Consider the following 27484-nt stretch of genomic DNA (forward strand, 5'->3'; position numbering starts at 1 on the left):
ATCCCGAGATCTCTCATAGACTAACACTGTGAACCCGACGCTTGTTTCTACACTGCACCCGGCCGCCCCCGCGCCGCTGAGGGTGAAATTTCTGTGTGGACTCGTGTCCCCTCCGGTGCCCTACAAAACCCCCCTGGTCTGCCCTCCGAAGACGCGGGTACTTACCTGCAAGCAGACCGGAACCGGGGCACCCCCTTCTCTCCATTCTAGCCTATGTGTTTTGGGCACCACTTTGAACTCTGCACCTGACCGGCCCTGAGCTGCTGGTGTGGTGACTTTGGGGTTGCTCTGAACCCCCAACGGTGGGCTACCTTGGACCAAGAACTGAACCCTGTAAGTGTCTTACTTACCTGGTAAAACTAATCAAAACTTACCTCCCCTAGGAACTGTGAAAATTGCACTAAGTGTCCACTTTTAAAACAGCTATTTGTCAATAACTTGAAAAGTATACATGCAATTTTGATGATTTGAAGTTCCTAAAGTACTTACCTGCAATACCTTTCGAATGAGATATTACATGGAGAATTTGAACCTGTGGTTCTTAAAATAAACTAAGAAAAGATATTTTTCTATATAAAAACCTATTGGCTGGATTTGTCTCTGAGTGTGTGTACCTCATTTATTGTCTTGTGTATGTACAACAAATGCTTAACACTACTCCTTGGATAAGCCTACTGCTCGACCACACTACCACAAAATAGAGCATTAGTATTATCTATTTTTACCACTATTTTACCTCTAAGGGGAACCCTTGGACTCTGTGCATGCTATTCCTTACTTTGAAGTAGCACATACAGAGCCAACTTCCTACATATATATTTTATTTTTTTGGCCTAGTGCACATAATGCATGTGTAAAGCCCCAGAATGATTCTGTGACTGTGAAGTGTATATTTGTTCCTTGTTGCACTCTGGCGAAGAAACTGTTGCTGTAATTGAGTCTAAACAAGCCACCAGAAAAGATTTGTGTGCGCTCGGATCTATGGCGAATTGTCAGGAGAGAGACTGGCTCAGTCCAGAAGGCTACATCTGAGGCAACACTTATTTGAGAGACAAAGAATAAGTCGATAAGACACCTAACACAGGGTTGCAGGTAAACTAGTTCAAGGTGTGGATTGGACGGCTAGCCTTGTAATTGGGGTGAGACATCTTGGTCCATCTGTAGTTCCTAGATTTGAGGCGTTCAGGCACAAGGTTTGATCATCAGTCCCTGCATATGAAGTCCTTTGGAAAAATCCTATATTCTATGAATATGGTGTAGTTTATTATTTTTTTTATCAACATTTTTAAATGTCTCCCCGCCCTCCCCACCCCCTGAGAGTGATGTAAGTGTACGTTTTTATTTAAGCATATTGCAGTTGATGCTGCAGATGGACCCACGTGTTTCCAGCTTAAGTATTGTGTGTCGCAGGATTCTCAAATGTTCCCTTTTTGTTAGGTAAGCTGTCGCATAACTTGTACCCCATGGAAGATGTGATTAACTCTAACCCAGAATTATCCTATTTTCACAGGACTCCCATCTGGTCGCTGGAGTAGCTTTTAAGAAGACCTTCTCTTATGCAGGCTTTGAAATGCAGCCGAAAAAGTATGAGTCTCCGAAAATTGCTCTGCTGAACATCGAGCTGGAACTGAAAGCTGAGAAAGATAATGCAGAAGTGAGAGTGAACAACGTAGAGGTAGGCTCCAGAGAGAGTGTGATCGATACCCGAAGGAACAGCCCCACTATTAGTTATTCTTTTATAATGTGTGTTACTAGCACTGTCTTTTTTGGACACGCCTCCGGCCAGGCTGCTTCTAAAAACTGAGTCTTCTATATTGAGATCTTATAATTTGGAGCATAAAAGTGTACTGCAGTATTGGGTTCTATAGTAAATTGTGTATTGCTCAAATACTTGCTTAAAAGACACTTATAAGAATCACACAACTATAAACAATGAGAATCCAGAGAGCTTTAATGCTCTGTTGGGTTAGATAGATCCTCCAGCTTTTTTGTGGATTGCTAATTCGATGTGAATTTAACAAAGGCAATTTCTACCTAGCTGCTCGGCAAAAAAAAAAAGAGAAAAAAAAGTTTGCCTGTTGCCATTGTTTTCCTTTCTTGTTGCCGAGCTTTCCCCCCACCCCCCCCCCCTTTTTTTTTTTTTTTTTAAATATGAGGTGGACAACCAGCTTATTGTTCTCCCTGTCTCCCGGCTGTGAACCATGAATTAAGCCACTAACAAGGCGTACACATAACAAAATTTGATTCGCTTCTTGTTCCATTGAGGTCAAACTGTGGGGTCAGTAAATTGTGTATCTTGGTATCCTATGGTTCTCTTCCAGGGGATCCTCATCAATAATCATAAACCATGAATATTCCCGCCCACGTGCGGGGACCCTAGAGCAAATATAAACACATGTATATGTATCAAATGTATATAAAAAAATAATGATTCTAGTAGAGAATATTAATACAAATATATACATGTGTAAGCAATAATGCAGTCAATGTTGAGAAACAGCCTACAAATGCTTTATTTGTGAAGTTTCTTGATATAAATTAAACTCTTCAATTAAAGGAAAAAAAACCTTCCTGCATTCAAAATAGAAAGTTTAAACAATCCACTGTAAAAGAAAAAACTACATTGAAAATAAAGGAGCATTATTAGCCAATAACCTCCATGCAGCCTAACACAGCAGAACCCAAAAAACTGTCACTGTGCCTTTAAGGCCCTGAGCACCTCCAGTATCCCACCATGCCTCAGGGGTGAAAGTGAGGTGACAGTTGGTTCACAGTTAGGTCACTTCTTTTTTCCGGCTCCTTCTGTGAGTATCCTAGTCGATTGAGCTCTTATTTTTTCTGAGTTTTTTGCCAGAAAAACTCTTTGGAAGCATTATTTCTCTGCTTTACTCAGGTAGTAAGGTAAAACATCGAGTAAAGTAACATTTTTCTTTAAAAAATGCCTTCACTTTTTGTGAAATGCCCTGTTTGTGGCAAAAAGAAGGCCCAGTCAAATTCACACTCGGTGTGCATAGTGTGTTTGCCACAGAGTCACTGTCTTGAGACCTGCAGACACTGTAAAAATATGTCTAAGAACTTTGAAGGACAGAGAAAGGATTTGTCTGCATGGGCTGCATGAGAGAGAAAACATAATCCTCTCTTCATAAGATCATCTCCAGAGACCAAGACTCTTCTGATAAGCGGCGAGCAAGATCAATGTCGGCTGGTAGGAAAATTCCTGTTTGTTCGCTGTCGACATCATCGCTTCTGTCGTCACATCAAAATCGCCAACCAATGTCGGAGTACTCCTCCGTCGACAGCGATTCAGACGACGTCTAAAACAACTCCCTCAACGGGATAGATCTCCTTCGACGGCCACCCACCGATCAATGTCGAGTAAGCACAGCTTTGCTCATACGCCGTCAGAGGCAGACCAAGATTGTCTGATGTTGAAACATCCAACGTCAAAATCGACGTCAATGTCGCGGTCTGAGCTGACGACAAAACTTCACTCGGCGCCAAGGCACTTGCCACCGTTGGGCCATCACTCGACGTCGAGCCGGTCAGCGCCGAGACATACCCCATTGTTGGGTCATCAGTCGCCATCGAGGCGGTCAACTTCGAAACTACTGAAGTCAAGAAGGTCACATTTGGCGGCAAGGGTTCAACTATCTCCGTCAACATTACATCGCCGTTAGACGTTGAGACACTCCTCACCTTTGACGGTTGCATCACAAATGGCTTCTCAATGTCCCAGTCCTCCTCAAAAGACAGCGGCGGGGCAAATTTCAACTCCTGAGACGAATTTACCTCCTCAGGACCAAGTTGTCGCTATACCAAGTACATCATCTGTGGCATCCTCAAGGGCCTCATCTCAAGGCCAGCTCTCCCCTATAAATCTGTCTCCGAGGTGGTTGGAAAGCCTTACTAAAACTCTGGCTAATCAAACTCCAGATTCACAATAATCCCGGCTATATTCTCCTCTGCTTCTTTTCCACTAACGCCATCTCCAGCAACTCCTGCCAAGCGGATGACAATTCCATCCTCTGACAAGCTGGTCGCGCACAAGGAGTAGATCACATTCCAGGCGAAGATCAAGATGCCGGGTCTCTAGATCCCGTCACCAGAGACGCAGATCCCCTTCATGATCCACGGCTTCTGACACTTCGATAAAAGACTGTTCGCATACTCTGACAAATACTCCGGCGGCAAGAGTTTCTCAAGTGGACAATATAACCACTTTCAATTAGGTGTTGGTTAGAGGAGCCCAGAAACTCAATATAGACCTTTCGGAACCGACAACATAATGGTCGGTAACTTTTGAGACCCTACACCATCGTCGTACTTCCAGGCAGCAGCTGCCATTAGTTCCTGGTCTTCTGCAGCCAGCCATGTACACTTTTCTGACACCAGCAACCCTGCATGCAGTGCAGCGCAGGCGCTGATCCTAAAGAAATATGAAGTCACAGACCAGGATCCTTTATTTCTCAGAGCTGTTCCGCCGCCGGACTCGGTCATTCTAGCTGTAGCCCGAAAGACTCATTCTGTGGCCTCCTCATCAACGGTCCCTCCAGATAAGGAGAGCAAGCATCTGTATTCGCTCGGTAGGAAAATGTGTGGTACCTCGGCAGCTTTTATGACGGTCTCTAGTGGTTCTGCACTTCTAGGAAGATACGCCTGTTCTTTGTGGGACTCTCTGAACAGGTTTGTAGATAAATTGCCGCGAGAAGACAGACAGGATTTCCAAGAGATCCTTCAGGAAGGAGGTCTAGTAGCCAACCAGGTGATCAGTGCATCTGCGGATGGCTCGGACTTAGCGGCTCATGGATATGCACATGGCATATGTGCAAGGAGGTCATCTTGGCTGTGCCTCACAGGTTTAAAACAGGAGGCTCAACATCGCATCCTCAACCTGCCATTCACTGGGAACTCCTTGTTTGGGACCCATTCGGATGATGAGATGGCCAAAATGAAGACGGAGTTGGACACACTGAAAGCCGTAGGGCTAGACAGATGTAAGGAATACCGATGAAGGTATAGGCCATTTGATAGGCTTACTTATCAGCAGAGGGTTCAAACCCCTCATTGGCCCCAAAAGCCACAGCAAAGACAAGGACGACTGTTCTATCAGTCCAGCAAGACAACAAGAGAACATGGTTCAAGTAGGCAAAATCCGTCTACCCCCAAAACATCGGGCAAACAATGAGAACTCTCTTCCCCTGATTCTGACAACCACTCCAGTGGGTGGGCGGGGGAAGTATTGCAAATTTTATAAACGAGTGGCACGCCATAACATACAACAAATGGGTGCTAAATATTGTCAAGAATGGGTATTCTCTACGTTTCAAGTCTCCTTCTCCGGTGCTACCAGCAAAGTGTCTTCCCCAGTCTTTGCTACAGAAAGAGGTTATCATTCTGCTACAAAAGCAAGCTATTGAAAAAGTTCCACCTTCGCAAAGAGGAAAAGGGGTGTACTCCCGCTTATTTCTAGTACAAAAGAAAGGTCAAGATGGGGTTTTCAGACCCATTTTGGATCCGAGACATCTGAACAAGTACATTGTAGGAAGTTGGCTCTGTATGTGCTATTTCAAAGTAAGGAATAGCATGCACAGAGTCCAAGGGTTCCCCTTAGAGGTAAAATAGTGGTAAAAAGAGATAATACTAATGCTCTATTTTGTGGTAGTGTGGTCGAGCAGTAGGCTTATCCAAGGAGTAGTGTTAAGCATTTGTTGTACATACACATAGACAATAAATGAGGTACACACACTCAGAGACAAATCCAGCCAATAGGTTTTTATATAGAAAAATATATTTTCTTAGTTTATTTTAAGAACCACAGGTTCAAATTCTACATGTAATATCTCATTCGAAAGGTATTGCAGGTAAGTACTTTAGGAACTTCAAATCATAAAAATTGCATGTATACTTTTCAAGTTATTGACAAATAGCTGTTTTAAAAGTGGACACTTAGTGCAATTTTCACAGTTCCTAGGGGAGGTAAGTATTTGTTAGTTTTACCAGGTAAGTAAGACACTTACAGGGTTCAGTTCTTGGTCCAAGGTAGCCCACCGTTGGGGGTTCAGAGCAACCCCAAAGTCACCACACCAGCAGCTCAGGGCCGGTCAGGTGCAGAGTTCAAAGTGGTGCCCAAAACACATAGGCTAGAATGGAGAGAAGGGGGTGCCCCGGTTCCGGTCTGCTTGCAGGTAAGTACCCGCGTCTTCGGAGGGCAGACCAGGGGGGTTTTGTAGGGCACCGGGGGGGACACAAGTCCACACAGAAATTTCACCCTCAGCGGCGCGGGGGCGGCCGGGTGCAGTGTAGAAACAAGCGTCGGGTTCGCAATGTTAGTCTATGAGAGATCTCGGGATCTCTTCAGCGCTGCAGGCAGGCAAGGGGGGGGTTCCTCGGGGAAACCTCCACTTGGGTAAGGGAGAGGGACTCCTGGGGGTCACTTCTCCAGTGAAAGTCCGGTCCTTCAGGTCCTGGGGGCTGCGGGTGCAGGGTCTCTCCCAGGCGTCGGGACTTTAGGTTCAAAGAGTCGCGGTCAGGGGAAGCCTCGGGATTCCCTCTGCAGGCGGCGCTGTGGGGGTTCAGGGGGGACAGGTTTTGGTACTCACAGTATCAGAGTAGTCCTGGGGTCCCTCCTGAGGTGTTGGATCGCCACCAGCCGAGTCGGGGTCGCCGGGTGCAGTATTGCAAGTCTCACGCTTCTTGCGGGGAGCTTGCAGGGTTCTTTAAAGCTGCTGGAAACAAAGTTGCAGCTTTTCTTGGAGCAGGTCCGCTGTCCTCAGGAGTTTCTTGTCTTTTCGAAGCAGGGGCAGTCCTCAGAGGATGTCGAGGTCGCTGGTCCCTTTGGAAGGCGTCGCTGGAGCAGGATCTTTGGAAGGCAGGAGACAGGCCGGTGAGTTTCTGGAGCCAAGGCAGTTGTCGTCTTCTGGTCTTCCGCTGCAGGGGTTTTTCAGCTGGGCAGTCCTTCTTCTTGTAGTTGCAGGAATCTAATTTTCTAGGGTTCAGGGTAGCCCTTAAATACTAAATTTAAGGGCGTGTTTAGGTCTGGGGGGTTAGTAGCCAATGGCTACTAGCCCTGGGGGTGGGTACACCCTCCTTGTGCCTCCTCCCAAGGGGAGGGGGTCACAATCCTAACCCTATTGGGGGAATCCTCCATCTGCAAGATGGAGGATTTCTAAAAGTTAGAGTCACCTCAGCTCAGGACACCTTAGGGGCTGTCCTGACTGGCCAGTGACTCCTCCTTGTTATTCTCATTATTTTCTCCGGCCTTGCCGCCAAAAGTGGGGCCTGGCCGGAGGGGGCGGGCAACTCCACTAGCTGGAGTGTCCTGCTGGGTTGGCACAAAGGAGGTGAGCCTTTGAGGCTCACCGCCAGGTGTGACAATTCCTGCCTGGGAGAGGTGTTAGCATCTCCACCCAGTGCAGGCTTTGTTACTGGCCTCAGAGTGACAAAGGCACTCTCCCCATGGGGCCAGCAACATGTCTCGGTTTGTGGCAGGCTGCTAGAACTAGTCAGCCTACACAGATAGTCGGTTAAGTTTCAGGGGGCACCTCTAAGGTGCCCTCTGTGGTGTATTTTACAATAAAATGTACACTGGCATCAGTGTGCATTTATTGTGCTGAGAAGTTTGATACCAAACTTCCCAGTTTTCAGTGTAGCCATTATGGTGCTGTGGAGTTCGTGTTTGACAGACTCCCAGACCATATACTCTTATGGCTACCCTGCACTTACAATGTCTAAGGTTTTGTTTAGACACTGTAGGGGTACCATGCTCATGCACTGGTACCCTCACCTATGGTATAGTGCACCCTGCCTTAGGGCTGTAAGGCCTGCTAGAGGGGTGTCTTACCTATACTGCATAGGCAGTGAGAGGCTGGCATGGCACCCTGAGGGGAGTGCCATGTCGACTTACTCGTTTTGTCCTCACTAGCACACACAAGCTGGCAAGCAGTGTGTCTGTGCTGAGTGAGAGGTCTCCAGGGTGGCATAAGACATGCTGCATCCCTTAGAGACCTTCCTTGGCATCAGGGCCCTTGGTACTAGAAGTACCAGTTACAAGGGACTTATCTGGATGCCAGGGTCTGCCAATTGTGGATACAAAAGTACAGGTTAGGGAAAGAACACTGGTGCTGGGGCCTGGTTAGCAGGCCTCAGCACACTTTCAATTGTAAACATAGCATCAGCAAAGGCAAAAAGTCAGGGGGCAACCATGCCAAGGAGGCATTTCCTTACATACATTTAAAAAGAAAAGTTCAGAATGTTGGCCCTTCATCAGATTTTTCCTCCGCTCCAAGCATCCTACAGGATGCATATTTTCACATCCCGGTTATAGTGAAACACCGCAAATTCCTTAGCTTCGTTGTTGCATCCCAACATTACCAATTCAGGGTACTGCCCTTCGGGCTGAAATCAGCTCCTCAAACATTCTCCAAATGTGTAGCAACAGTAGCAGCACCCTTGAGAAAGAAGAATATCTTCATTTACCCGTATGTCGACAATTGGTCACTAAAAGGCAGCACTGCAGAGCAAACTTTGAACCACCTTGATGGGCACCTTCAACACTCAGGTCTGCAGGTCAACCTTCAAAAGTCCATACTAACTACAACCCAGAGGCTCCATTACCTAGGGGCAATACTGGACACCAATCTAGAAAGTGTATCTTTCGGAGGAGAGACTATTATCAATAGCACAGAAGTGTCACACCATTCTTCACTCTATGACCTACAGTTAGGCAAATAGCGTCACTACTGGGCTCCATGGCCTCCTGCATTTTCATTGTCCCGAATGCCAGATTACGCATGAGACCTCTTCTTCAGGAGAACCTGGAAGATCAGTGGAGTCCACTCGCAGCCAGATGGGAAGACAGAATAATCCTCTCACCTGTGGCAAAAACCTCGCTACAGTGGTGGACTCGCCAACAACATCTGTTAGTAGGGGTTCCTTTTCATCAGAGCACTCCTACTGAGACTCTTGTAACGGATGCATTGCTACAAGGTTGGGGAGCTCACATGGGTCCTCTCCAAGCCCAAGGCCTCTGGTTGAAAAAGGAGCAGCAATACCACATCAATCTGCTGGAGCTGAGGGCAGTTCATCTGGCTCTCAAGTCGTTTTACCCATCCATCAAGGGCACATACATTTGAGTCCAAACAGACAACATGACCACAATGTACTATTTAAACAGTTAAGGGGAACCAGATCTCCCCCTCTGCCTCCTGAATCACAAACCATTTGGCACTGGTTACTAGCGAGGAGGTTGTCAGTCACAGTGGTTCACCCGCCGGGGGAACATAACACAAAAGTCGATTCCCTAAGCCAAAATCTATCAGACTTGCACGACTGTTTGCTTCACAATGACGTTGTAGCAGACATTTTCCGGCTATGAGGGCATCCTCAATTAGATCTGTTTGCTGACAAAACCAACAAAAAATGCCCAGACTTCGCATCCAGGTTTTATCGACCAGGGAGAAGGGGAATCCCCTGTTGATTGGTCAGACATTTCTCTATGCTTTTTCCCACCAGTTCCCCTAATTCCCATGGTGATCAACAGACTCTACAGGTCCAGAACCAGGATGATACTAATAGCCCCGAAATGGCCTCGCCTATATTGGTACACAGATCTCCTTCAGTTGTCAGAAAAAACTCACAAGGGGTTGCTGTGCAGACCTGATCTTCTCCACAGACTAGAGGGGAAAGTTCTACATCCCAATCTTCCCTCGCTGAGCTTGACGGCATGACTCCTGAATTCTTGCAGTATGGGCATCTAGGCCTCTCACAGGAATGCACAGATATTTTATAGGCATCCAAAAGACCCTTAATGCAACGCTCCTATGTGTTCAAATGGGAAAAGATTCTTCAGGTGGTGCAGACAGAAAGATTAATCCTGGCTCAAGAGGAGGTTATTCTGCCTTACCTCTTTCACCTTGCGAAGTCAGGACTGCAGTTTCCTCCATTATGGTACATTTGTCTGCCATTACGGCTTATCGTAAATCGCCATCACAAAAGTCCTTCTTTACTATGCCAGTGGTTAAGGATTTTTTAGAGGGTTTGAAAAAGTTTTTCTACCAACTTGTACACCTTCACCTCCATGGGAGTCGAATGTGCTCTTGTCTAGATTTATGGCCGCTCCCATTGCTTTATTGCAACACCTTACGTGAAAGACCGCTTTTCTTTGTGCCATTACTTCGGCTAGAAGGGTCAGCCAAATTTAGCTTCTCTGTTCAAAAGAACCCTATACAGTTTTTCACAATAACAGAGTAGTTCTATGGACCCAACCGAGTTGTCGTGTGTTTTTTTTTTTTTTTTTTCTTTTTCTTTTTTCAACTTAAGATGGTTTTGGACTTCCATATTAATCAAACCATATCGCTTTCAACTTTCTTTCCCAAACCAGCTACTCTGGCAGAGAGAACCTTGCACTCACTGGACTTGAAGAGGGTGCTAACATTTTATCTTGATAAGACCAAGAGCATCAGACAATCTGATCACTTGTTTGTGAACTACGGACACATGGGAACAGTCAGGGCGGCCACAAAACAAACTATTTCTAGATGGATTAGTTTTCATGTATTGTGACTGCATACCAATTGGCTAACATACAGTTGGCTGCCAAGCCTAAAGCTCATTCTACAAGAGGCAAGGCAGAGACAATAGCACTTAGGAATGTACCCATCTCTGAAATTTGCAAGGCAGCAACATGGAGATCGGTGCATACCTTTACAAGACATTACTGTCTGGATTCAGATGCTAAGACAGACACTCAAGTGGGTCAGGCTTCATTAAGAAATTTATTTAACTAAGACAAATAGACTGCTTGTGCTTCTACCTCTCCATCCGCAGGGGTATGGGATGGGCTTGCTAATCTATTCAGTGTTTATGACTACTGATGAGGATCCCCTGGAAGAGAAGGATAAGTTACTTACCTGTAAATCCAAGTTCTCTTCCAGGGGTATCCTCATCAAAGTCCTAAACAACCCACCCTCCTCCTCAGACGTGATCTTAGAGGTACAACAGTACTCATTTGTCTAATCTATCTCTTCTTAGCACTGTAAAAAAGGTACTGACCTAACTGTGAACCAACGGTCACCTCACTTTCAGCCCTGAGGCATGGTGGGATACTGGAGGTGCTTGGGGCCTTAAAGGCACAGTGCCAGTTTTTGGTTCTGCTGTGTTAACCTGTATGCAGCCTATTAGCTAATAATGCTCCTTTATTTTCAATGTCGTTTTTCTTTTACAGTGGATTGTTTAAACTTTCTATGCAATCTACTTTGATTGCAGAACATTTTTTTATCTTTAATTGAAGAGTTTAATAAAAAAGAAAATCACAAAAAAAGCATTTTTAGCCCGTTTCTCAACATAGACTGCATTATTGCTTACACATGTATATAATTTTTATTAAGTCTCTACTAGAATTATTTTTTTTAATATACATTTGATACAAATACATGTGTGTTTTATATATGCTCTGGGGTCCCCACAGGTGGGCGGGAATATTCAGTGTTGGACTTTGATGAGGATACCCCTGGAAGAGAACCAGGATTTACAGGTAAGTAACTTATCCTTTTGTCTGCGCTATCTGTCCTTAGGATCTCTTTCACTTCTCATGTGTGGTCCATGCTCATATTTGTTCCAGACTTACAGGTGAATTCTATTTTTTTTAATGTAAATCAGTATTTCAGTATAAGCAATGTAGCAGACATGGCATTTATCCGATGTATGCATCTTGTTATAATTCTACTTCATGTTTATTTCATGCTCCTTAGCAGTTTAGTATCGAAGTTGATATTCAGCTGTTTGCCTTCCCAGGACTACCAAGCCATTGTGGATGCAGAGTGGAACATTTTGTACGACAAATTGGAGCGGATCCACAAATCCGGGGCCAAGGTGGTATTATCCAAACTTCCCATCGGTGATGTGGCCACCCAGTACTTTGCTGACCGAGACCTTTTTTGTGCCGGCAGAGTCCCAGAGGAAGACCTCAAGAGGACGATGATGGTAACTAACATTTGTATAAAAGGAGTGGTTGCTGATTATTATTTTTCTTATTCTTATTATTCTTTTTTGCAAACTATTCCCACTTGATGGTGAGAAAGCTGTGTTTTTTTTGTTCTTCTTTTTTGTTTGGTTTTTTTTTGTTCTCTTAAGTTATTTGGCTGCCTGTTAGTCTGGTCACCATGTCGGTCACATTGTATTGAGCAGCCGATTCTTTTTAAAGTTCAGTTTACAGCCCGATCTCTTATTTTTTCCATTTGAAACAGGCCTGCGGTGGCTCGATCCAGACCAGCGTGAATGCTTTGACTGATGATGTGCTGGGACAGTGTTCACTCTTCGAGGAGGTTCAAGTTGGAGGAGAAAGGTTTGTTAACATCATTTACAGTGCAGCGTCTACCTGATCTTCCACTGTGGGTATTGGGCGCAAATATTTTTAGTACTTATTTGTTTCATTTGGGACATGTCAAGATTTCTGTTCACGGGCCCACACACGATCTGTAACCTCCTTTCTGTTTCATGCATACACCCTGACCATGATTCACTTTAAGAGTTTCAACCAGCCTGTGTTACTATTTTTTTAGAGCTAGTGCGACAGAAAATGTAGTGAATCTTGGACTCGTGGGTTTATAGTTACGGTTTTCATAGATTACGATTTTTGGAGATTCACAAGTGTCCTAGGTGTGTGTTCAGTCCCAGTGCAAGTATGTTTAACAACTTCGAGTGGAGGGTTCTCCAAACATTCCACTGGCCACCTACCATCTCCTGGTACCTCATGTTTTCTACTACTAACCCAGACTGATCAGTATGCACACTTTTTTTTTTATCTTCGCAGACTTTACACAGTTCTCAGTTTTGCGTATTCGCACACATCTGCGAATTCTGGAATCTGTACCTCACAATCTATTATTTGCACATGAAACTTTTCTTGCTTCTAAAATTTGTGTACAAAAAAAGATACAGGCCATTAAAAGTTACTGTACAGTAAAACAGAAAAAGGGTATTTTACAAAACCATATAGAAAACGAAAAATAAGCCTGATAAACCGATGCGCTGTCAAATATGATTCATTGTAATATACTGAATAATGCAAAATGTTACAACTTTGATGCTTTTGAGCAAGAGCCCCTGGGTGCCATCTGTCTTGTCACCTTCACTGGCTCAGTCTTCCTTTTGTATTCTCAGATCTGCTGATTCTATTCTGATGCTATTTCCGATAAATAGAAATAAATAAAAAAATCCCACGTTAGTGTTTGGGGGGGTAGTGGGTATTTGGAGGACTATAGGCATCGGTGGAAAGTCTGGGTTCTAGGCTGCTCGCGCTCTGAGTGCTTTGTGCTTCCCTGCGTATGCCCAGTTGAGTCAACCGTATTGTAATGATCATAGATGCGCACAACAAAGAAATCCAGTGCACACGTGTCATGCGGCAGCCATATTAAGAAAAGTTCTGGGGTCATTCATACTTCTCGGATACACCTGCAGCCCAGTGTGTTATGGGAAGAATTCCAAAGACCGCTAGTTGGAGTGTGCACACTTGTTATAGACTGAATTGCCAGTTCCAGTAAAGCCTAGTACTGACCATGGATTATCAGCTGTTTCCTGAAAGGCGAGCATGTCTGCAATACTCGTGGCCAAGAACTAGGACTATCAGGAAGTAGCTTTCTTTTTATGGGCACTGCATAGAGTATCAAACTTTCCAAAAATCACTGGAAAATATTGCTTAGGGGAAGGTATGGATTTGTAAATTAAGACATTTGAGTAACAAGTTTTGTTTAAACAGTACCTGAAAACACAGTTAATATCCAGGCTCAAGTCCAAAAGCATTGAAGTAAGCCAGTTAGAAAATGGCTGTGCAGCTTGTATTGTCAGCCATACACTCGGTGGCTATTGATTGGTCAAGACTGACCAGAAAACATCAGCTAGTACTGCAGGTCCAGCTCAGATGCTAAAGCTCGTCCTTAGACACATTCAAGCCTAGCCTTACATTCATTTTTCTAGACCAGGAGTAGTGCCATGTGTGTTTTTTTTTTTTTTTTTTTTTCTCCAAGCTGTCCATTTTTTTTCAAGCTGTCCATTGAATATGTAAATGCATTAAAATTCAATGAATTGCATGTAATTTTATTTTATGTGGATAATCCTGAGAATCTGGCATGAACTAGCCTTCCTCCTGGACAGCGTTGAGCTAGATGGAGGGCGCACTCCAAGCAGAAGCACAGCATTTTCACTACAAAAGCCAGAGACACGTACAGCCCCCGAGCCAATCCGATTCAAAGAAGATCACATAGAACTATCTGTCAATCTTATTATAGTACACATTCCCTTAATTTTCTAGAATCAAGACCACTCACAATGTCACCTATATATAAACATTTAAAGCCTTTTAATTACAACTTGAATAGATGTCACCTAAAAAACACTTAAGCAAAGTAACCACAAGTACAGTTATTTCAGAATATCGTTTTTTAAAATTGTAGTATTGCCCACTTTCAAAGTTGTTTAACTATTGGTGCCAGTTTGTTACCAGCCTCAGCCAAACTGAACAAAGCAAACTAGTAACCCAGGCCAGGGTCTTTTGAGTATCCAGCCGTTCAGAGAAAGTCTCGGTGCTGTGTGGTTCATCTGCTTTACCCATTTAAAAGCTATGTGTGGATTCAGAGACTGAAACATCTGTGGCACTTCTGCCACATTTTGTACTCCGAGTGCTACATCTCAGTTGCTACTCCAGTTTCGGTGGGCATTATCCTGCACCCAGTGGAACATATGTCCAGAGTAAAAGCAAGCTCTAAAGTCAGTCATAGCAAGACCTATGTCCTATTTTTTTTATTTTTATTTATAGGCTGCTTGACTGCCTCATTGTGTTACTGCGTGACCATGAACGTTGCCTTTTGTAACAATGTAACTCGTTCTTCCTATCCCGAAGTTCATTATCATTGTAGCGCATAGACTATTGTTTAACAGTGACAATGTTTATCCTGCTTGTAAAGAACTGGCTCCCTGTTGCAGTTACCCCCCACTTTTTGCCTGATACTGATGCTGACTTGACTGAGAAGTGTGCTGGGACCCTGCTAACCAGGCCCCAGCACCAGTGTTCTTTCACCTAAAATTTACCATTGTCTCCACACTTGGCACAACCCTGGCACCCAGTTAAGTCCCTTGTAACTGGTACCCCTGGTACCAAGGGCCCTGATGCCAGGGAAGGTCTCTAAGGGCTGCAGCATGTCTTATGCCACCCTAGGGACCCCTCACTCAGCACAGACACACTGCTTGCCAGCTTGTGTGTGCTGGTGGGGAGAAAATGACTAAGTCGACATGGCCCTCCCCTCGGGGTGCCGTGCCAACCTCACACTGCCTATGGCATAGGTAAGTGACCCCTCTAGCAGGCCTTACAGCCCTAAGGCAGGGTGCACTATACCACAGGTGAGGGCATAGGTGCATGAGCACTATGCCCCTACAGTGTCTAAGCAAAACCTTAGACATTGTAATGCAGGGTAGCCATAAGAGTATATGGTCTGGGAGTCAGTCAAAAACGAACTCCACAGCTCCATAATGGCTACACTGAATACTGGGAAGTTTGGTATCAAACTTCTCAGAATAATAAACCCACACTGATGCCAGTGTTGGATTTATTTAAAAAAATGCACACAGAGGGCATCTTAGAGATGCCCCCTGTATTTTACCCAATTGTTCAGTGCAGGACTGACTGGTCTGTGCCAGCCTGCTGCTGAGAGAAGAGTTTCTGACCCCATGTGGTGAGGGCCTTTGTGCTCTCTTGAGGACAGAAACAAAAGCCTGCTCTGGGTGGAGGTGCTTCACACCTCCCCCCTGCAGGAACTGTAACACCTAGCAGTGAGCCTCAAAGGCTCAGGCTTCGTGTTACAATGCCCCAAGGCACTCCAGCCAGTGGACTGGTTTATGCACAGAGGGCACCATATGTGCCCTTCAAAGCAAACCAGTGGCTTGGGAAGACTACCCCTCCCAAGCCAGTCACACCTATTTCCAAAGGGAAGAGGATGTTACCTCCCTCTTCCCAAAGGAAATCCGTTGTTCTGCCTTCCTGGGCTTGATCAGATCAAGCAGCAGAAGGGCAGAAATCTGAGGGGTGGTAGCAGCTGAGCTGCCTGGAAAACCCTATAAGATTGGTGGTAGCAATGCTGGGGGTCCTCTAAGGAGTCCCCAGAGTGCATGGAATCATACTTCATATACTTGCAGCAGTTTTGGGGTATGATTCCGACATGTTTGATACTAAACATGCCCAGGTTCAGAGTTACCATTATGTAGCTGGACAGAAGTAGTGACCTATGGCCAGTACACGTGTAAAATGGCGCCCCCGGTCTTACAAAGTCCAGGAAAATGGATCTGGAGTTTGTGGGGGTACCTCTGCTAGTGGTACCCCCACACACAGGTACTTGCACCCTGCCCTCTGGGCTGAGAGGTCCTACCATAGGGGTGACTTACAATGACCTGGTGCAGTGACCTGTAGTGAAAACAGGTGCATGCACTAGTTTCATGCAGGCTGCAATGGCGGGCCTGCAGAAGCCTTTGCATGGGCTCCCTATGGGTGACAGAATAACTGCTGCAGCCCATAGGGATCCCCTGGAACACCAGTGTCCTGGGTACCTAAGTACTATGTACTAGGGACTTACATGGGGGGGACCAGTATGACAATTGTGGAAGAAAAAGGTACAATTTAGAGGAGAGAGCAAAACTACTGGGGTCCTGGTTAGCAGGAACCCAGTAGCCACTGTCAAACATACTGAAAACAGGCAGAAAATGGGGATAATAATGCCAAAGAAAGAATGTACTTTACTGCAAAATGGGTAATGATTTTGTTTCGTGAGTTGTGGTAGAGTGAGTGGACATTATAGTACAGATTTTCATTAGGGGGCTACTTTTTTTTTTTGTATGGTTTTAGCGATTCAGTGCTTCATCCCGATGCTGTACACATGGCTGAAGAGCAAACAGAAAAAATGGCGCTATGACTAGACCATCTTTACCTTTTTGTAGGCATGGACAACACACATACACAAGACTACAAAATGACTCTGGTACTTATTTTCTTTTTATTTACCATTCTGAGTTGGACTGGTAAAATATTTTAAAGTATTGCAAAGGCATTTTTATTTTTTGATGTGCAGATAGGAGGAAGCAACACTGAGCGGTGGCAAAGGAAGCAGCAGAGGGAGGAAGCATGTGCAACATTGGGCATGGGCAGAGGAAACTAAGGAGGGTGGGATGTGAAACAAGGAGGGAGAGAGTGTAGCGTAAGAGAACCACACAGGCTAGAGAGGCACATTGGCAGTCTTGAAGGAAGCATGCAGGCGAGAAAGCAGCACATGGAGAGAAGAATATGAGGGCAAGCACAACATGAAAGGGGACAGCGGAGAAGCACACAGATGAGAGAGCAATTTGGAAGGGTGAAAGCAGTAGAAGCGCTGAACCCCCCAAAAAATGCAGTGCTTCAAAAGTCAACAGTCTAAGGACACAAGTAATGTGACTATGCTCCAGGGGAAAGACAAACACAAGAAAAGTAAGTAAAGTCCATACATACTTATAGTCCGTAAGTAAAGGTGAGTTCTAAAAACCGTCATCCAATCTAGCAGAAGCAACACTGATCTGACTGACAGCTGGGGGCAATGTTAGAATTCCATGACCATCTGAGTTACACTTCATAAACCACTCTGAGACAATGCCTTGATGAGCATTGCATCCAGGACTAAACCAAATGTGCTGACAAGGAATCAAATGAGGCCTCTTAATATTGACGAAGAAGCATAGCATGGCTCTAGTGGAAAGGAGATGAAAGTGGAGGCTTTCCTGACAAGTAGCCCTCACCGGGTAGGTAAGGTTACAGAAATTGTTGTTGGTATTTATCCATATTTATTTTGTTTTGAGAATAAATGGAGTCATAAAATGGTATATTTACACATTTATTTAACTGACAAACATGCATTTATACTTTGCTGCCTGACACGTTTTAGCAAATTAAGCAGTCAAATATAGTAAAACACTACACCAACCTGTAAACAGTAGCATTATAATACAAATAAATGTTAACATATGCTTGTGTTTAGGGAAATCTTTTCCGTTTTTGTAACTTCCCATGTGGTCTATCTGCTCAGTCAGTTATCCTGGAAATCACAAAAGACAGCTTGGGAAGTCTCCAACAACAAGCTCAATTTTCTGTATTTTGGTGCATTTAAAAATAGAAAGAACCTATTGTTTTCTGTCTGTATTTATCTGTAAAAATCAGTGAAAATGGAAACCTGGGAGTTTTAATTAAAAAGGGAGGTTTGCAGTTTGCCATTACTTTACAGCTGCTAACTCGACTTAGCAATTTAAACTGCCCCTCCAGTCTACAATGCCATATTCTAATCCATGTTTCACCTTTTTGTACTCTGGGTGGCGCAACTATTGCTGCAGTCCACGAGAAAAACCTCACCTTACAGGCCCTAGGTCTCCCTAGTGCTGTTACCAGGAACTTACAAGTAAGGTGATGTAAGGAAATGCCTCCTTGGCATAGTTACCCCCTGACTTTTTGCCTTTGGTGATACCAAGTTATGATTTGAAAGTGTGCTGGGACCCTGATAACCAGGCCCCAGCACCAGTGTTATTTCCCTACACTGTACCTTTGTCTCCACAATTGGCACAACCCTGGCACCCAGGTAAGTCACCTGATGCCAGTGAAGGTCTCTATGGCATAGATAAGTCACCCCTCTAGCAGGCCTTACAGCCCTAAGGCAGGGTGCACTATACCACAGATGAGGGCATAGGTGTATGAGCATTATGCCCCTACATTGTCTACGCAAAACCTTAGGCATTGTAAGTGCAGGGTAGCCACAAGAGTATATGGTCTGGGAGTCATTCAAACACGAACTCCACAGCACCATAATGGCTACATTGAAAACTGTGAAGTTTGGTCTCAAACTTCTTCGCACAATAAATGCACTCTGATGCCAGTGTGCACTTTATTGTAAAAATACACCCAGAGGGCATCTTAGAGATGCCCCCTGAAAACATACCCGACTTCTAGTGTGGCTGACTAGTTTTTGCCAGCCTGCCACACACCAGACGTGTTGCTGGCCACATGGGGAGAGTGCCTTTGTCACTCTGTGGCAAGGAACAAAGCCTGTACTGGGTGGAGGTGCTTCTCACCTCCCCCTGCAGGAACTGTAACACCTGGCGGTGAGCCTCAAAGGCTCTCACCCCCTTTGTTACTGCGCCACAGGGCATCCCAGCTAGTGGAGATGCCCGCCCCTCCAGTCACTGCCCCCACTTTTGGCGGCAAAGCTGGAGGAGATAATGAGGAAAACAAGGAGTCACCACTCCCCAGTCAGGACAGCCCCTAAGGTGTCCTGAGGTGACTCTTACTTTTAGAAATCCTCCATCTTGCAGATGGAGGATTCCCTCAATAGGATTAAGGATGTGCCCCCCTCTTCACAGGGAGGAGGCACAAAGAGGGTGTAGCCACCCTCGGGGCCAGTAGCCATTGGCTACTGCCCTCCCAGACCTAAACACGCCCCTAAATTGAGTATTTAGGGGCTCCCAGAACCGAGGAAGATAGATTCCTGCAACCTAAAGAAGGAGGACTGCTGACCTGAAGCCCTGCAGTGAAGTCGGAGACGACAACTGATTTGGCCCCAGCCCCACCGGCCTGTCTCCCTACTTCGAAGAAAACTGCAGCAGCATTGCATCCAACAGGGTCCAGCAACCTCTGAAGCCTCAGAGGACTACCCTGCATCTAAAGGACCAAGAAGCTCCTGAGAACAGCTGCCCCGTTCAAGAAACTACAACTTTTTGAAACAAAGAAGCAACTGTTAGACCACACGTTTCTCGCCGGAAGCGTGAGACTTTCCACTCTGCACCCGATGCCCCTGACTCGACCTGTGGAAAACTAACACTACAGGGAGGACCCCCCGGCGACTGCGAGCCCGTGAGTAGCCAGAGATGACCCCCTCCCCCCCCCGAACCCCCACAGCGATGCCTGCAGAGGAAATCCAGAGGCTCCCCCGGATCGCGACTGCCTGCTTCAAGGAACCCGACGCCTGGAAACCACACTGCACCTGCAGCCCCCAGGACCTGAAGGAACCGAACTCCAGTGCAGGAGCGACCCCCAGGCGACCCTCTGCCTAGCCCAGGGGGTGGCTACCCCGAGGAGCTCCCCCTGTGCCTGTCTGCATTGTTGAAGAGACCCCCCGGGTCTCCCTATTGAAAACCCGACGCCTGTTTGCACTCTGCACCCGGCCGCCCCTGTGCCACTGAGTGTGTACTTCCTGTGCCCCCCACCCCGGTGCCCTACAAAACCCCCCCTGGTCTGCCCTCTGAAGTCGCGGGTACTTACCTGCTGGCAGACTGGAACCGGAACACCCCTATTTCCATTGAAGCCTGTGTGTTTTGGGCACCACTTTGACCTCTGCACCTGACCGGCCCTGAGCTGCTGGTGTGGTAACTTTGGGGTTGCCTTGAACCCCCAACGGTGGGCTACCTTGGACCCAACTTTGAACCCTGTAAGTGTTTTACTTACCTGTGAACTTAACCTTTACTTATCTCCCCCAGGCACTGGTTATTTTTGCACTGTGTCCACTTTCAAAATAGCTTATTGCCATTTTTGTCAAAACTGTATATGCTATTGTGATTATTCAAAGTTCCTAGACTACCTGAGTGAAATACCTTTCATTTAAAGTATTGTTTGTAAATCTTGAGCCTGTGGTTCTCAAAATAAACAAAGAAAATATATTTTTCTATATAAAAACCTATTGGCCTGGAGTAAGTCTTTGAGTGTGTGCTCCTCATTTATTGCCTGTGTGTGTACAACAAATGCTTAACACTACCCTCTGATAAGCCTACTGCTCGACCACACTACCACAAAATAGAGCATTAGAATTATCTCTTTTTGCCACTACCTTACCTCTAAGGGGAACCCTTGGACTGTGCACACTATTTCTTACTTTGAAATATTATGTTCGATGGCATCTGTCGCTGTAGATACGCATGTTTTGCAATAGCTCGCCATCTGGTGTTGGGCCGGAGTGTTACAAGTTGTTTTTCTTCGAAGAAGTCTTTCGAGTCACGGGACCGAGTGACTCCTCCTTTTGTCTCCATTGCGCATGGGCGTCGACTCCATCTTCGATTGTTTTTTTTCCGCCATCGGGTTCGGACGTGTTCCTGTCGCTCCGAGTTTCGGAACGGAAAGATAGCTAATTTCGGAAGATTTTCGTCGGTATTGTTGCGTTCGGGATCGGCGTAGTTAGATTCAACACCGCATCGAAGATCGAAGAGCTCCGGTGCCCTTCGGGGTAGTTTTTCGATCCCCGTCGGGGCCTGGTCGGCCCGACCGCATGCTGAAGAACGCCGATGGAACGGACCCTGTTCCGTTTCTGCCCCAAATGCCACAATAAATACCCCTATTGTAAGGAAATGCCTCCTTGGCATGGTTGCCCCCTGACTTTTTGCCTTTGCTGATGCTATGTTTACAATTGAAAGTGTGCTGAGGCCTGCTAACCAGGCCCCAGCACCAGTGTTCTTTCCCTAACCTGTACTTTTGTATCCACAATTGGCAGACCCTGGCATCCAGATAAGTCCCTTGTAACTGGTACTTCTAGTACCAAGGGCCCTGATGCCAAGGAAGGTCTCTAAGGGCTGCAGCATGTCTTATGCCACCCTGGAGACCTCTCACTCAGCACAGACACACTGCTTGCCAGCTTGTGTGTGCTAGTGAGGACAAAACGAGTAAGTCGACATGGCACTCCCCTCAGGGTGCCATGCCAGCCTCTCACTGCCTATGCAGTATAGGTAAGACACCCCTCTAGCAGGCCTTGCAGCCCTAAGGCAGGGTGCACTATACCATAGGTGAGGGTACCAGTGCATGAGCATGGTACCCCTACAGTGTCTAAACCAAACCTTAGACATTGTAAGTGCAGGGTAGCCATAAGAGTATATGGTCTGGGAGTCTGTCAAACACGAACTCCACAGCACCATAATGGCTACTCTGAAAACTGGGAAGTTTGGTATCAAACTTCTCAGCACAATAAATGCACACTGATGCCAGTGTACATTTTATTGTAAAATACACCCCAGAGGGCACCTTAGAGGTGCCCCCTGAAACTTAACCGACTATCTGTGTAGGCTGGCTAGTTTTAGCAGCCTGCCACAAACCGAGACATGTTGCTGGCCCCATGGGGAGAGTGCCTTTGTCACTCTGAGGCCAGTAACAAAGCCTGCACTGGGTGGAGATGCTAACACCTCCCCCAGGCAGGAATTGTCACACCTGGCGGTGAGCCTCAAAGGCTCACCTCCTTTGTGCCAACCCAGCAGGACACTCCAGCTAGTGGAGTTGCCCGCCCCCTCCGGCCAGGCCCCACTTTTGGCGGCAAGGCCGGAGAAAATAATGAGAATAACAAGGAGGAGTCACTGGCCAGTCAGGACAGCCCCTAAGGTGTCCTGAGCTGAGGTGACTCTAACTTTTAGAAATCCTCCATCTTGCAGATGGAGGATTCCCCCAATAGGGTTAGGATTGTGACCCCCTCCCCTTGGGAGGAGGCACAAAAAGGGTGTACCCACCCTCAGGGCTAGTAGCCATTGGCTACTAACCCCCCAGACCTAAACACGCCCTTAAATTTAGTATTTAAGGGCTACCCTGAACCCTAGAAAACTAGATTCCTGCAACTACAAGAAGAAGGACTGCCTAGCTGAAAACCCCTGCAGAGGAAGACCAGAAGACGACAACTGCCTTGGCTCCAGAAACTCACCGGCCTGTCTCCTGCCTTCCAAAGATCCTGCTCCAGCGACGCCTTCCAAAGGGACCAGCGACCTCGACATCCTCTGAGGACTGCCCCTGCTTCGAAAAGACAAGAAACTCCCGAGGACAGCGGACCTGCTCCAAGAAAGGCTGCAACTTTGTTTCCAGCAGCCTTGAAAGAACCCTGCAAGTTCCCCGCAAGAAGCGTGAGACTTGCAACACTGCACCCGGCGACCCCGACTCGGCTGGTGGAGATCCAACACCTCAGGAGGGACCCCAGGACTACTCTGATACTGTGAGTACCAAAACCTGTCCCCCCTGAGCCCCCACAGCGCCGCCTGCAGAGGGAATCCCGAGGCTTCCCCTGACCGCGACTCTTTGAACCTAAAGTCCCGACGCCTGGGAGAGACCCTGCACCCGCAGCCCCCAGGACCTGAAGGACCGGACTTTCACTGGAGAAGTGACCCCCAGGAGTCCCTCGCCCTTGCCCAAGTGGAGGTTTCCCCGAGGAATCCCCCCCTTGCCTGCCTGCAGCGCTGAAGAGATCCCGAGATCTCTCATAGACTAACATTGCGAACCCGACGCCTGTTCCTACACTGCACCCGGCCGCCCCCGCGCTGCTGAGGGTGAAATTTCTGTGTGGACTTGTGTCCCCCCCGGTGCCCTACAAAACCCCCCTGGTCTGCCCTCCGAAGACGCGGGTACTTACCTACAAGCAGACCGGAACCGGGGCACCCCCTTCTCTCCATTCTAGCCTATGTGTTTTGGGCACCACTTTGAACTCTGCACCTGACCGGCCCTGAGCTGCTGGTGTGGTGACTTTGGGGTTGCTCTGAACTCCCAACGGTGGGCTACCGTGGACCAAGAACTGAGCCCTGTAAGTGTCTTACTTACCTGGTTAACCTAACAAATACTTACCTCCCCTAGGAACTGTGAAAATTGCACTAAGTGTCCACTTTTAAAACAGCTATTTGCGAATAACTTGAAAAGTATACATGCAATTTTGATGATTTGAAGTTCCTAAAGTACTTACCTGCAATACCTTTCGAATGAGATATTACATGTAGAATTTGAACCTGTGGTTCTTAAAATAAACTAAGAAAAGATATTTTTCTATATAAAAACCTATTGGCTGGATTTGTCTCTGAGTGTGTGTACCTCATTTATTGTCTATGTGTATGTACAACAAATGCTTAACACTACTCCTTGGATAAGCCTACTGCTCGACCACACTACCACAAAATAGAGCATTAGTATTATCTATTTTTACCACTATTTTACCTCTAAGGGGAACCCTTGGACTCTGTGCATGCTATTCCTTACTTTGAAATAGCACATACAGAGCCAACTTCCTACACCTATACAGACCAACACTTGGTCTGTAACCTGTGCCTGTCACCTGAGCACAGTGAAGACACCTGTGAGGCCTGTCGTGCGTTCCGGTCCCGAAAAACACTCCGAGACCGTCGAGCCAGAAGACTTCAGATGCCGTCCGCGCCGACAGCCCACCGAGCGTTCGAGGAACAAGAAGGGGAAGTTACCTTCTCGATCCAAGACTCAGACTCCGAAGGATTCGACGATACACAAACCGTGAGTAAGACGTCGAAAACCACACAGAGGAAGATTTACAAGGCCCAGGGGACGCCACTGCCATCAGGCCATGGCTCCACCCATAAATTCGGTGACCGACTGTCGGCACCGAAAAAGGCCCAAACAGTGCCGCGATCGTCCGACTCCGGTCGAGACACCGGCACACAGCCTTCTCGGGACCGAGAAAGTGCTGGAGACGAGCCTCGACAACGAGATGCCGGTGTGGACACAGCTCGACGCCGAGACAGCGGCACCGAAGAAGATCGGCGCCGAGAGGTTTCGGCCCCGAAAAAGAAAAAAGTCACCTCGGAGCCGAAAAAACACGCAGACAGGGTTTCCGTGCCAAAACAAACTGCAAGCAACCCAGCTTCAGGCTCTTATACAGAAGAGCACTCGCTAACCTCCCAAATGCAAAAGCATAGGTTTGAGGAAGAGCTACAATCAACTGATGTGGACCATACGCAAAAGCGTATTTTCATACAGCAGGGGACAGGAAAAATAAGCACCCTTCCCCCCATTAGAAGAAAGAGAAGGTTGGAGTTCCAAACTGAACAGACACCACAACCAAAAGTGGTGAAAAGTTACCCCACCACCCTCTCCTCCGCCCGTGATTAACGTCTCACCAGCACAAACTCCATCACACTCCCCAGCTCACACCACCATAAGCCAGGGTGACCAAGATCAAGACGCATGGGGACCTATATGACGCCCCAGTGTCGGATAACAGTCCGGAGGCATACCCTACGAAGCCATCTCCACCAGAGGACAGCACCGCGTATTCTCAAGTGGTGGCTAGAGCAGCACAATTTCACAACGTAAGCCTCCACTCAGAACAGGTCGAGGATGATTTTTTATTCAACACACTCTCCTCCACCCACAGCTCATACCAAAGCCTGCCTATGCTCCCTGGTATGCTCCGGCACGCAAAAGAAATCTTTAAGGAGCCGGTCAAAAGTAGGGCAATCACACCAAGGGTGGAAAAAAAGTATAAGGCGCCTCCTACAGACCCGGTTTTCATCACTACACAGCTGCCACCAGACTCTGTCGTTGTAGGAGCAGCTAGGAAAAGGGCCAACTCCCACACATCTGGAGATGCACCACCCCCAGATAAAGAAAGCCGCAAGTTCGATGCAGCTGGTAAGAGTCGCAGCACAAGCTGCAAACCAGTGGCGTATCGCGAACTCCCAGGCACTACTTGCGCGCTATGACAGAGCCCACTGGGACGAGATGCAACATCTCATTGAACATCTGCCCAAGGACTTACAAAATAGGGCAAAACAAGTGGTTGAGGAGGGACAGACCATTTCCAACAACCAGATCCGCTCCTCCATGGCCGCTGCAGATACAGCTGCACGGACAATTAATACATCTGTAACTATCAGAAGGCATGCATGGCTCCGAACATCTGGATTTAAACCAGAGATTCAACAAGCAGTTCTCAATATGCCTTTTAACGAAAAAGAACTGTTCGGTCCAGAAGTGGACACAGCGATTGAGAAACTCAAAAAAGATACGGACACTGCCAAAGCCATGGGCGCACTCTACTCCCCGCAGAGCAGAGGGAATTACAGCACATTCCGTAAAACACCCTTTCGAGGGGGGTTTCGGGGTCAGAGCACACAAGCCAGCACCTCACAAGCAACACCGTCCAGTTACCAGGGACAGTATAGAGGAGGTTTTCGGGGACAATATATAGGAGGGCAAATCCCTAGGAATAGTCGAAGATTTCAGAGCCCCAAAACCCCTACTACTAAACAGTGACTCACATGTCACTTACCCCCTCCACACAACACCAGTGGGGGGAAGAATAAGTCATTATTACAAAGCATGGGAGGAAATCACTACAGACACTTGGGTTCTAGCAATTATCCAACATGGTTATTGCATAGAATTTCTACAATTCCCTCCAAACATACCACCAAAAGCACAAAATTTGACAACACACCATTCCAATCTCCTGGAGATAGAAGTGCAGGCACTATTGCAAAAGAATGCAATCGAATTAGTGCCAAACACACAAATAAACACAGGAGTTTACTCACTGTACTTTCTGATACCAAAGAAGGACAAAACGCTGAGACCAATCCTAGACCTCAGAGTAGTGAACACTTTCATCAAATCAGACCACTTTCACATGGTCACACTACAAGAAGTATTGCCTTTGCTAAAACTACACGACTACATGGCAACTTTAGACCTCAAGGATGCTTATTTCCATATACCAATACACCCATCGCACAGGAAATACCTAAGGTTTGTATTCAAGGGAATACATTACCAATTCAAGGTACTGCCTTTCGGATTAACAACCGCACCAAGAGTCTTTACCAAATGTCTAGCGGTAGTCGCTGCACACATAAGAAGGCAGCAAATACATGTGTTCCCATATCTAGACGACTGGCTAATCAAGGCCCATTCGTTACTAGAGTGCTCAAATCACACAAATCAGATCATACAAACCCTCTTCAAACTAGGGTTCACCGTCAATTTCACAAAATTCTGCCGCGCAAGGTACAACAATACCTGGGAGCCATAATAGACACATCAAGAGGAGTAGCCACTCCAAGTCCACAAAGAATTCAAAATTTCAACACCATCATACAACGCATGTATCCAACACAAAGGATACACGCAAAGATGGTACTACAACTCCTACGCATGATGTCTTCATGCATAGCCATTGTCCCAAACGCAAGACTGCACATGTGGCCCTTACAACAGTGCCTAGCATCACAATGGTCACAAGCACAGGGTCACCTTCTAGATCTGGTGTTAATAGACCGCCAAACTTACCTCTCGCTTCTGTGGTGGAACAACATAAATTTAAACAAAGGGCGGCCTTTCCAAGACCCAGTGCCACAATACGTAATAACAGATGCTTCCATGACAGGGTGGGGAGCACACCTCGATCAACACAGCATACAAGGACAATGGAACATACATCAAACAAAACTGCATATAAATCACCTAGAACTTCGAGCAGTTTTTCAAGCACTAAAAGCTTTCCAACCAATAATAGTTCACAAATTCATTCTCGTCAAAACAGACAACATGACAACAATGTATTATCTAAACAAGCAAGGGGGGGACGCACTCCACGCAGTTAAGCCTGCTAGCACAAAAGATTTGGCGTTGGGCAATTCACAACCAAATTCGCCTAATAGCACAATTTATACCAGGGATCCA

The 27484-nt window shown here is 46.5% G+C and overlaps 1 protein-coding gene across 1 annotated transcript in view; it reads left to right on the forward strand.

Moving 5' to 3' along the window:
- Positions 1–27484, forward strand: part of CCT7 (chaperonin containing TCP1 subunit 7) — a 149517-nt gene that overhangs the window by 75466 nt on the left and 46567 nt on the right. Inside the window, exons 7-9 of the mRNA XM_069205603.1 lie at positions 1511–1675; positions 11791–11979; positions 12243–12340. Coding sequence (XP_069061704.1) covers positions 1511–1675; positions 11791–11979; positions 12243–12340 — 452 coding nt within the window. The remainder of the gene's footprint in view (positions 1–1510; positions 1676–11790; positions 11980–12242; positions 12341–27484) is intronic.

Source organism: Pleurodeles waltl, chromosome 1_2 (assembly GCF_031143425.1).
Source record: "Pleurodeles waltl isolate 20211129_DDA chromosome 1_2, aPleWal1.hap1.20221129, whole genome shotgun sequence".
Taxonomy (NCBI): domain Eukaryota; kingdom Metazoa; phylum Chordata; class Amphibia; order Caudata; family Salamandridae; genus Pleurodeles; species Pleurodeles waltl.